Here is an 11,679-nt window from a genome sequence, read left to right on the forward strand (position 1 = left end):
ATTAAATGTTGCTTTATGGATTGAATTAAGCACTCTGCTTCTTCTTCGGCTAAATAAATCGACCAGTTTGGCAATAAATGCAAGACAAAATTACTGAAATTTTTCATTAATAATAAACAGGAGGGCAAAAGTTCAAGTCTACTGGACACTACATCGAGACTCGTTGTTCATCTAGAGCTGATAGAATCACATTGGATTACATTGGATTAATATGGCTAACCTTTGCACAGTACATGGAGCCACCATAAGACCTGAACAGCCATTAATGACCAAGAGCATCTACTGATGTAAAATGTTTAATAACTTCTGATCCACTAATCCTATCAATACATTGAAATAATTTGAGTTAAATGCTGTTTGTCATCTTTTCATGGTAATCAGATACAACCCATTTGGATGTTCAGAAGCTCCGTAGTGAACGTGGAAACACTGTCATCTTCTGCAACACTGATTCACCAATAAAACCCCTGGAGTTGGATCAATGACAGTGGTCGTAGATGCTTGTTTTTATGTTAAGTTAATGATGATTTTGTTAAAAAAGTCCCTTTTTCTTCAGTTTTATCAGGTTTTTTGGTATAATGACCACTGAATTTACTCTGAGCCTTTACGAACATTTACATGATCAGTAAACTAAATACAGGAAACTGCCTAATGTACAGGATAGCACTATAATAAACAGCGCAAAATCACCTATGAAGAGAGAAAAATTCACTTGGAAATCACCAGAAAAATAGCTCTAGGCCGTCAAGGGTTAACTGTGTCCAAAACGCTGTGGAGTTTTCAGGACTCTGAGGCCTCAATATTCAGAGGTTTTTATGGGTAAAACAGACACTCTATGGTCCAGACCGATGACAAAAATAACCATCCAGACAGTTACCAGCAACAAGTCCAGGAGCCAAGGACCGTCATGATCTGGGGTCAGAGGTCATTGTCACTTCTGTGATGCAACATTAAAGGAGCTGTATGTAGGTTTGTGGCCAAAAACTGGTACTGCAATCACATTCAAAATACTGTGGAGCCTGGTACCCCCCCCATAACACCCCGCGACTAGAGGTTGACAGATCCATTATGAACATCTACGACAAGGAGCTACCATGGCAAGTGATGAGTCCCACACTGTAAGTTTATCATCTGCTAATTATGTTTATGCTTTACGTGTGATGGTTTGTGAAGTAATTATGTATATCAAAAATTGACTGATGGCCAAATTATGTTAAAGATAAGTATGCCAGGCTAACAGCATTTCAGCATAATACATTCCTAATGCTAGCAATAATGAGACACCGTTTTTGTTTCTCAAACAATTTATTACCTGGTCACTTTGATGACCCACCTGCATACAGGCTGATGTACTATAAACGAACATGCACAAAGTTATTCGACTGTAGAGAACATTTGACATGTCTGTGCTTATAACAAGTAGAATTACGTTAGCTAAACTTAGCTGAATCTTACCTGTCCAGGAGAAAATTAGAAACTTCAGCGTCAGTCTTCAGTTTCTTCTCCGTTTTCAGCCATCTCCATCTTTCTAAAGCACCTTCCTATGCATATCCTTATTTGTATTGTTTCTCACTTTGTCATGACATATTTGGGAATCACAATGAGGCCTTTTAGGTTTAGAAACGTCAGACATTCGTGATCAGAAATGTTCCTAGCTGCAGCTCAGTGGGAACTGGGAACCTGGATACTGAAACGCTACTGACTCTGTGATTGGGAGATGGGTGGCGCATCAGGCCAAAACACAAAATGACAACATAAACATTACTTGTGGGCTGCCACTTAGATTTTCAAATGTGAATATTCCAGCTGGACTACTACTGTCATTGATATCAGTATTTGAAATGAACATGATTCCTTAATGTCTGTTGACAAATCAGGGCCATTTTATGATTACTTGGATAATAATTCTTACATACAGGTCCTTTAATGCTGAATAGTACATTAACATTTTGGACCAACACATGCTGCTTTCAAGACGACACGTTTTCCAAGGACACTCGTGAATATTTCAACAAAACCACACTGTGCGCACATTATAAAGTTCTGGCTTAAGAGGAAGAGGAGAATACAAGATCTGGATCTGAAAATGAAAACCATATGCTTATTTTTTTTATTGTAGGTTAAACAGAGTTTTGGAAACTGCGTCAAGCAAAACAAAAAACGTGGAGGTTTTACTTTGTCAGGAGATGTAAAACTTTTGTCATTTCAGGGATAGTCTAAAAACACTGACTCATAACATACACACAAAAACCCATCGCTCTGATTCATATCTCAACACGACACATAAGATACAATAATACAATGTTTTCTGTATCAACTGATCTTTACACTCCTCAGTACTGTGTGTCTTCGGTCACTTTTTTCATATCTGATATCTCCATGTGTGATGTTTTTGGGAATTACTTTTGCTAATTCTTGGCTGTGTGTGTGTGTGTGTGTGTGTGTGTGTGTGTGTGCATGCGTGTGTACTATTCAGCAGGAATTCAGATGAGCGGGACAACGGTGCACACTCACAATATCCCTAGAGGAAACAGACTCCACTCCTGCAAAACAAATGATTTCCAGTCACTTCTTAACAGCATGTTACCGTAACAGACTACCATGTGCTTCCTCACAGTACAATGCCACACATTTCTGACATTCTCTAGCCACAATTCTTCTAAAATTGCTAAAAAATAAAAAAAAATCAAGCAATTTAACTTAACACCTTCATATTATTGTATAAAATTAATGAACAACAGAAGGACTACCCTGTTATTTAATTCTCTGAATCTAGAACAGGACAGTGCATTCTCTACATGTACCAGTAATCACTAACTGCATCATCACCATTGACCAATACATTGATAAACATTATTATAGTCATAAAATCATGCTTAATGTCCAACACGTAGCTCTGATTAGTGTGTCTGTACCAAAGAATAATGATCAAATGTATACTCTGTGACCCACTTACATTTCCCATACAGATCAAAGTGCAGCTCATAATGATTTACTGAATAATGATTTACAATTTGCAGGACAACAGATATGTCAGTATGGTAGCAGTCAGCTGTATTTTATATAGCATGAGCTATACATTTGCCCATATGTTGTCCCTTTTTATATTTTCTATCTTAAAATTAACATATATCCCATTTAAGGACTCTTTAAAAAGCATCTGAAAAAAATTCAACATATTTACATAATGTATGTAAGTGGGAAAAGTAGTCTTCAAAACAGAAAAAAGAAAAGAAAATGAGAGACAATAAATCAGTTTAGATGCAGATGGAAATAAAACTAAAACTGGTTACTGATTTAAGTTTTTTTTTTTTTTTTATTGTAGTTAAGCTTTTAAATTCAGTAAAAGCCCATATTCACTTCTCTACCAACACTGAATTCACAGTGAATATAGTCAACATTATGTCTAGTGCATGTTATTCTGTGTAATTTTACCTTTTTAATAGATATAGTTTGGAAAAATATGAAGGAAGCAGACATAAGATACCTCTGAAAATGTGAATCTGCAAATGTTTCAGTCTGTTTGGACAAAGCAGAGCATTTGACACAAGCAACAACGAACAGTGATGAGTGAGAGCTCCATAGTTAACAGTATCTAGAGTATGGGTTGTCAAACTACTTCTGGGGTCACATTCAGCCCAGTATGATCTCCAGTGAGCTAGATCAGCAAAATAATAACATAATATTAAATAAATAATGTCAACTCCAAACTTTTCTCTATGTTTTAGACTGAAAAAAGTAAAATTGCATTATGAAAATGATTACATCTACAAACTATCCTTTAAAAAATGTGACTGACATGAACAACCATGAACAAACTGAATTTTACTAAGAAAAAAAAAAAAAAGCAGCAAAGTTGCAGTATTGTGATTAGCAACATAACTGAACTGAGCTTTCTGAAATGTTGATAGCAAAATTGAATATATTTAAAAAAAAAAAAAAAAAAAAAAAAAAAAACAACATCTCCAGTGCCTAAAGGGTTAACAATATTAAGCCTTACCTTCCCATTTCCACATGTGCATTACAACTTGCAGATCACCGTGGATCTACAAATACACAAAACATTTAGTAACAGGCAGAATATCATTGAAATTGCATTTGTTAAGACATTTCAATGTGTTCATATTTGTTCAGGTTATTCACATTTTTAAAGGATAGTTTGTAAATGTAAACATTTTCATGAACGTAATTTTTACTTTTTTACACTAAAACAAAGAGAAACATTTGGAGTTGTCACTATTTATAGGTTATTGTGATTGTATTTTACTAGTCTGACCCATTTGAGATCAGATTGGTATAAATGTGGCCTCTGAACTAAACTGATTAATATCTTCAGTATAATTTTGTATTTCACAAACTCATCCCATGGGCTGAATTGGATCCTTTGGTTTGGCTGGTTTTAACCCACAGGCCGCATGTTTGACACCTGTGATCTAGAGCATGTCAGCTCTGACAGGATACATACCTGTATAGTAACATGGAAAATATGTGGGTCATGGCTGTATTGAGCTAGAAAACAAACATGAGCCCAAATGTTTGTTTCAGCCTAAAACAAGTTATTTATTGACCCACTTTATGGCTTCCCTCAAAGGCTTCTGATTGTGAGGTCAAGGAAAAATTAGAGACAAACAAAACAGGTTCATGACCAGTGACAATGGGAAGCACACATGTTAACAAAACAGAAACTTATGCATATTGTTTTTAATCTCAGTACAAATAATAATGCTTTGAGTGAAACATTTCCATACTTGGATGCAGGTGTTGTGTCTTCCACTGGAAACTTTCTGCACAGGATCATGGATGTGTATGAGGAGCGCCATCTATTGGACAAACTTAGTTAATGTCTGAGTAGATTCACTGCAGTGGGCTCTTTTGCACAGCCCCACTACTGGGAACTTCAGGCACCTCCTTTATTTCCTGTCTTGCATTATTGGGCACACTGATTAACCCAGGTGTGTCTGACCACAGTAGTCACAACATGAAGAAGCAGACTGAAACTTTGTAAATAAAGGTTTTCTGCGCAGACCTTTAGTTTTTTTCAAAGTAACAAAATCTTGCCACCAGTTTGTTACAAATACGATGAAGCAGATTTATTTCGTATTTCAGTTTTCTGGGTTGAAATGTTCTTTTCCTTTCCATTTTACTTATATTGGACTGCATCATAAAACTCTAAAGATGTAAAAGTGAACGACATTATCTCTTTTGACATATAGGGTATGTCTGAATAATCCTTTTTCGCTTTGGAAGGTTTGAGTGATATTAGTGCCAGCCATGATAAGAGCTGTTCAAATTCTCTAAATGCAAAGGAAAGGGGAATCCATGGTTCCTTTAGTGGCTCCTTTAACATAGGATACATTAGCTAAATGGACACACCAAAGGAAAGCACAGAGTGCCATCCCATAACTCACTGCAGCAGCACTGGCCAATCTTAATGTTCATTAAAACATGTATTTTAATCTTATGTCAAAACTATATAAGACAATTAATGAAGCTTTAGAAAATGTTCATTTTATTTTATTATTCACATACCCTTGTAAAAAAATACTGTTATTCTGTTACATCTTTTTTCACAATCTGTTTTTTTTTTTGACAGCACAATTTCCATGGTTTTTCTCTAGCCCCCTCCCATTATAAATATGTACAAATTACAAAAACATTCAGATTGAAAGCAGCAAAAACGTAACACATCCAAAGGTCTTTACAGTTATATCCAGTCGGTCAACCCCTCATCCATCCATTAAAATGTCATGTCTCAACAAAGCCTGGAACACGGCCTCACACAGTGCCAATACATAATTCTGATTTTTTTTGTTTTGTTTTTGAGAAATTCAGCAAAGAAAAGAAAGGTTTAAAAGAACAAGGGAAAAATGAAAGCTAGTAAGTGACAACAAGAGGAAAAAAAGATCATTAGATGAACATGGTGTGAAAACAGTGACTATGATATTAGCAACCATACATTTTTCAACCTGCAAAGTGTGTCTACTAGTTCCAACAACAGCATCACAGTATAATCACTCAGTAACAATTAAATAAGGTAAGTGAACACATCATCTGGTTGGCACAGTGTACGGCAGTTGATTTCTAAAGTGCTTCTAAACTACAGCAGCTTCTTCATTCTAGTCTCAAAGTCTCTTATTCAAGACGGCACCAAATGTGTAGATCAAACAAAATGACCTTCCAAATCTGGCCCCTTTTTAGTATGTTCTGTTGGTGCCTGGAGCATCATGAAGAACGGAAGTTTCTTTATCGACATGTGCAGGACTCAGCCACCATGTCCTCCAACTCTCTGTACTCCACCTTCTTCTTGTGCACCACCAGTACGCTCATAGGCATGTATTTATAGGGCACGCAGGATGGAGGGGGGACATCCCCGATGCCGAGGTCATTGATGACCGTCTGAATGATTGCATGATTGGGGGAGTTGTAACCGTACTGGAGCACCCTGGGGCAGTCACCCTGACAGAACCGGGGGTTGTACACCGGCGGAGCGATGAAGTAGTGACCCCAGCCGAGCTCACTGAAGGAGAGGCGGAAGGAGTGCAGCTTGCATCGGTTCTTGGGCACGCCTGTTTTGCGTTTGTAATTGGGGATATCTGAGATAATAGAGGCAGAGGGGGAGGTGGAAAAAGAGGATGAGGAGGAAGTGGGGACTTTTTTCAGAGCATCCAGTGAAAGATCTTTGTCCTGTGACGGCGGCGTGTCTTTGGAGCGTCTGTGGCGTTTGACAGCAGGGTACCACTGACCTATTTGCCTCACCATGTTCTCCCCTTCAGTTCTAAGCAGCTCCCCCATCCAGTCATTTACTTCCCGGTCCTCTTCCAGGTACAGAAGAAGAGACGGGACTTCGAGGTGGGGCTGGTCTCTCCGTCTATTTCTACCAAAAGGTACCCACCATTTTGGGAGGCCGCTGTCCTCCGCAGTGCTTCCAGGCTCGGTGCACCGGTACTGGGCTGTGAGGGTCAAATGTCCAACAGCGCTTTGGCTCCTTCCCCGCAGGACGTGCCCGCTGACGTGTGCAGTGATGTCCGTCTCTGTCCACCGCTCATGGGGCTCCAGGGTGACCAGACTCTCTTTGCCCAGTGAGGTGATCTGAGCCCTGCAGCGGACTGACTCCAAGGTATGAGGGGTGCCTGATGTTGGAGAAGAGGAGGCGGCAGACGTAGAGGAGCGGAGGTGGATGAACGACGCTCTGACTAGCTGCTCTGAGGGGAGAGTGTCCAGGTTGTACTGGACGGTGAAAGTGTAGTGATGATCTGTATGACACACAAGATGCAAAAATTTAACTTTATGTTCCATCTACTGCAGTCTCATCTTTCAGTATAAAGGTCTGGTAGGTCTGATGACCTGTTGTATTCTGGAACACTTCATCTTAATTAGCTTAATGGGTTCTTTCTTTAGTTGCATAGATGCCTTTTTAACCCTTTAATTCATGAATTGTTACTAAACTAGTGACAAAACATATCCAATCAGAAGTCTTCAGTATCATAGTTCTTTATCATACCACTCTGCTTTTCATTAGAGTGGATATCATTCATCCACTGTTTAACATTTAATGGTAATCATTTTTTAACCACAAACATTCATAAAGCTCTTTTCACAAAGAGAATATTTCATTTCCCTTGTAAACTGTAACTGTCCACTGTGGTGAATGTCATGAATCAGTGATTATATTCTGGGAAACTTAAGTCACTGACACAAAATGACAAAAACCATAAGGATTAAACAGTCAAACTATTGCCTAAACTGCAGCTTATTAAAGAATTTCTATTTAACTACAAGTTTTGGATTCATTAAACAATGAATCATAATAAACTATGAGTTTATTTGTCCCAGAGTGAGGAAATTCAAGTGTTACAGCAGCATTTGAGATAAAGTGGGCTTAACACATTAGAAAATGCAATGGCACAACAACTTGCAGTCATTACTGCAAATAATGCAGCTTTAATTAAAGACTAAACTGTCCGTTGCAGTAATGTCATGCATGAAAGGGTTAAGCGGGCTGGTGAAAATGAGTATTCAGTATCAACACTAATACATCCAATATTTAGATGTATAAACTAACTACCTCTATCCAATAAAAAAAGAGTCAATATCACTATATGGTACCTTTCAGACTTCAAAATGTACCAAAAAAAAAAAAACAACAACTTGATTTTCCACTTAACTTTACGTTTAATGTGTTAACTTGACTGTAGGTAAATATAGTTTGAATTTCTGAAAAGTTTTGTACCAAACAATATTTGGTGGTGACAGTGCGGACATGCTAAGCTTGATTACATTCCAGTACAAACACAAAATTATGAAAAATCTGAGATGCAAATACTAAATGCTCTCATAGACTGTTTCCACTTCCACTGAAGACGCCCACAATGATGATGTCATCAACCAGATTATTAAAGGGCTAATTACCCCAAAGTGACAGGGTGGACAGCAATTTCAAGGACACATTTAAAATGTTAAACATTATTATGAAAATAAACATAATTAAAATGCCTTCTTTTATTGAAAAAAATGTGTATAATGAATCTAAAAACATTTTTCTTATTTAAACACTTAAATCAACTCAATCTCTGTAAAGTTAGAGGGGCAGTGTGAGGGACACGCACAAATCATATACATTGCCTCAAAGAACGTTGTATAAAATAATAAAATCACATTTCAAGAGGCATAAATTGTACTGATATATGTGTAAGTGTTTGACCATTCATGAGATAATCCCAGAATTTCATTATTTTGCAGTGTGTTCATGGTGACAGATCCTGCAGTGGGGGGGCACACCAAAGGCACCTTATAGTCATACTGACCCAAGTAGAGGAGTACAGGCCTAAAATGAAATGATGGTGGATGGAAGTACACATGGGCAGAAGTACTCACTTGCAAGTAAAAGTAATACATATGATGCATAAAAGTATTATCAACAAAATACTAAAGACACCTTAAAGTGATACTGGACCATGTGTAAAAGAAAACTGCACGTCTTTAATCCTTTATTGCCATTATGCAAATACCACATTTTTACAATGGTACCATGTGTTACTCAGACCATACTTTCCACCGCTCTTCTTCATCCTTTTATCATGTTTTCTAAAACAGTCTTTTTCAGCCTCCACCTTTCTCTGGTAGGACACCAAACCTGGTCTCACCTCTTAACGCTGGCCGGTAATGCACCGACGACGATGACGGTTTGAGCAGTCGGACCGTGTTGGAACCGAACTTCCGGTGTTGTTTGGGCCTGCCGTCCGGGTCGGCTGCGCTCCGGTACAGGCTCAGCATAAACTGCAGGTTCTGGTCCGCTTTCTGCTCGTCCGTTAGCGGCCGGTGGTGCGCGCCTTTGTGCTGGGAGCTCTGGTGACTCCGACGGCTGCGCTTTAACGTGGGGCGATGAGACGACGTTTCCACAACTCCGATACGGGAGCATGAAAGGAAGACCAAACAGGACAGCGAGGCGAGGCCGCACAGTAAGCCGAGGGTCGCCCTCATGTTGTTGGTGCTAGCGTGCTCCACCAACGAGGCTGGCGTCGGCAACCATCCTCCACGCTGCTGCTTACACAGCCACCTGAACACTGGTCATTCTAGATGTGACAATCAGCTTCCCCAGTTTGGTGATGACCCCAATTAACCCTTCGGATGACGTACCTGAGCGCCAAGTGGGGCGCAAAGACACCACGTGATTGAGGTGTAAACGTGCGCACATGTGCCGCCTTTACGCACAGGTCCAGGATAGATTATGGGGCTAGTGGGCGTATCTGGTCCTAGCAAACAAAACATCTACTGATCTAAAATGTTTAATAACTGCTGATCCACTAATCCTATCGTTACATGTAAATAATTGGTGTAAAATGTAGTTTTTCATCTTTTCACGGTCATCAGATATGACCCATTTAAACGTTCAGAGGCTCTTAATTTGGAAACATTGTCATCTTCTACAACACTGATTCACCAATAAAACCCTTGGAGTTGGATCAATGACACTGGTTGAAGATGCTTGTTTTTATGTTCAGTTATTGATATCTTTGCTGAAAAAGTTTTTTTTTTTTTGTTTGTTTTCTCTGTAGTAACTCTCAACTTTTAAACTGACCTTTTATGAACATCCACATGATGAGTAAATTACCCAATTTTAACTGGAAAAAAAAAATACACTAGAGTAGATACACTCAATAATTGGTGATACATCACTTAAGAAAGGTTTAATAGAGAAAAAAATTCAGTTGGGAACTGTCATAAAAGTTGCACTGGGTTTTTTTGGGGGGTTAAAATCCGTTTTAATGAGTGAATAAATCAAGAAGTCCTCTCCAGTTTGTGCACTCCAGGTTAAGACTGAAGAAACGCAACTTCTTGCAAACTGAAGAGGCACTGAGACAGCCACCTAACTAAGAAAGAGAGTCACAAAAGCCAGGTTTTGATGAGTGATGATATAACCAGGAACATGAGAGTATATGGCACGTATGTCAGACCCAGAGTGTTATATAGACTGTAGAAACAGGTCAGGTGGATTTGTCACTTCTTAAAATGAAGGAAATGAAGGGCAAACCGCAACAACAAATCACAAACCACAAAAGAAAAATAAAAACACATACACACACACACAAAAAAAAAAAAACCACACAAGAACAAAACACACAACAAAAAGACAGAGACACAAAAAAAAAAAGCATGCACACATAAAAATGCACACAAAAAAACATACACATGAGAAAAAGAAAAGCACATACACAAGAAAACCGGAATAGGTAGGCACCTGTTGTCTGAATGCTGACTGGACAGTTGCACTGTCCCTCTTCCTGTCAGAAAAACAATCCAATCTAGATCCTGGTCTGGCAGGATCCTGGCAGGTATCTCCGTATTCCAGCAGTGATTTTCTTTTTCTTGTGTGTGTGTGTTTTTCTTGTTTATGTGATTTTCTTCTTCTTCTGTTTGTTGTTTTTACGGAGCCCCTTAAGGGACATTGTGGGAAAAAATGATGGGTGAAAAAAAAAAGACGAACTTTTGCACGTATACAGATGTAGATGGATGTACAGTTCCTTTAATGCCAATATCCATCTATACCTGTGAAGCTGTCCGGAGTATTGCATTTGGTCCTTAATGAAATCATTTAGGACAGCAAGATCTGAATGCACTTTGCGATGGGAAAGTCCTCTCCTGCTGAAGAAACTTTTTAGATGTTTCTCACTGACATCGAACCTGTCTACTGCCAAGCACTGTTTTAAAATCTTTGTATTTTAGGCCCAGGTCAAAATAAAACTCAATAAACTTCTCCCACTCTTTTGTCATGTCTGTTTTGTTTCTGTTCTGAGCATGGATGACCTGGAAGAACATTGCTCTTAATGTATACAGTTTTGCGAGATTTTGCAAAAGCACACACACACACACACACTTGGATCTTGCAGATCTTCACTCATCATTTTTTCCCCCAATGTCTCCTAAGGAGCTTCGTACATTTTTTTCTTCTTTGCATGATTGTCTTTTTCTTGTGTGTGTGTGTTTTTTTCTTGTTTGTGTGCTTTTCTTTTTTTGTGTGTGCTTTGCAATTTGCTGTTGTGGTTTGCCCTTCAGGGCCACCATACAGGTGGGCTAGATCAGTCTAACAATAACATAAGAACCTAGAAATAATGACAACTCCAAGTTTTGTCTTTTTTTTTAGAGCAAAAAACCCATTAACTTATGAAATTTTTTACATTT

General features: G+C 38.5%; 1 protein-coding gene across 1 annotated transcript; it reads right to left on the bottom strand.

Annotated features, from left to right (window-relative positions):
• Nucleotides 1-6,243: 6,243 nt before the first annotated feature.
• On the bottom strand, nucleotides 6,244-9,435 carry bmp15 (bone morphogenetic protein 15). The gene is made up of 2 exons (XM_030162627.1): nucleotides 9,144-9,435; nucleotides 6,244-7,253 (listed from the first exon to the last, which is right to left on the bottom strand). The coding sequence occupies exons 1-2, from the start codon at nucleotides 9,271-9,273 to the stop codon at nucleotides 6,244-6,246; spliced, it is 1,140 nt and encodes a 379-aa protein (XP_030018487.1). The 5' UTR covers nucleotides 9,274-9,435.
• Nucleotides 9,436-11,679: the final 2,244 nt, after the last annotated feature.

The sequence above is a fragment of the Sphaeramia orbicularis genome, chromosome 18, assembly GCF_902148855.1.
Source record: "Sphaeramia orbicularis chromosome 18, fSphaOr1.1, whole genome shotgun sequence".
NCBI lineage: Eukaryota > Metazoa > Chordata > Actinopteri > Kurtiformes > Apogonidae > Sphaeramia > Sphaeramia orbicularis.

Excerpts from the sequence above, each read along its gene's own strand:
- bmp15 (XM_030162627.1), bottom strand. The coding sequence starts at position 9,273 with ATGCTGAGCCTGTACCGGAGCGCAGCCGACCCGGACGGCAGGCCCAAA. Across the intron at positions 7,254-9,143 it reads TTACCGGCCAGCGTTAAGAG|ATCATCACTACACTTTCACC; the intron begins GTGAGACCAGGT and ends TGTGTCATACAG.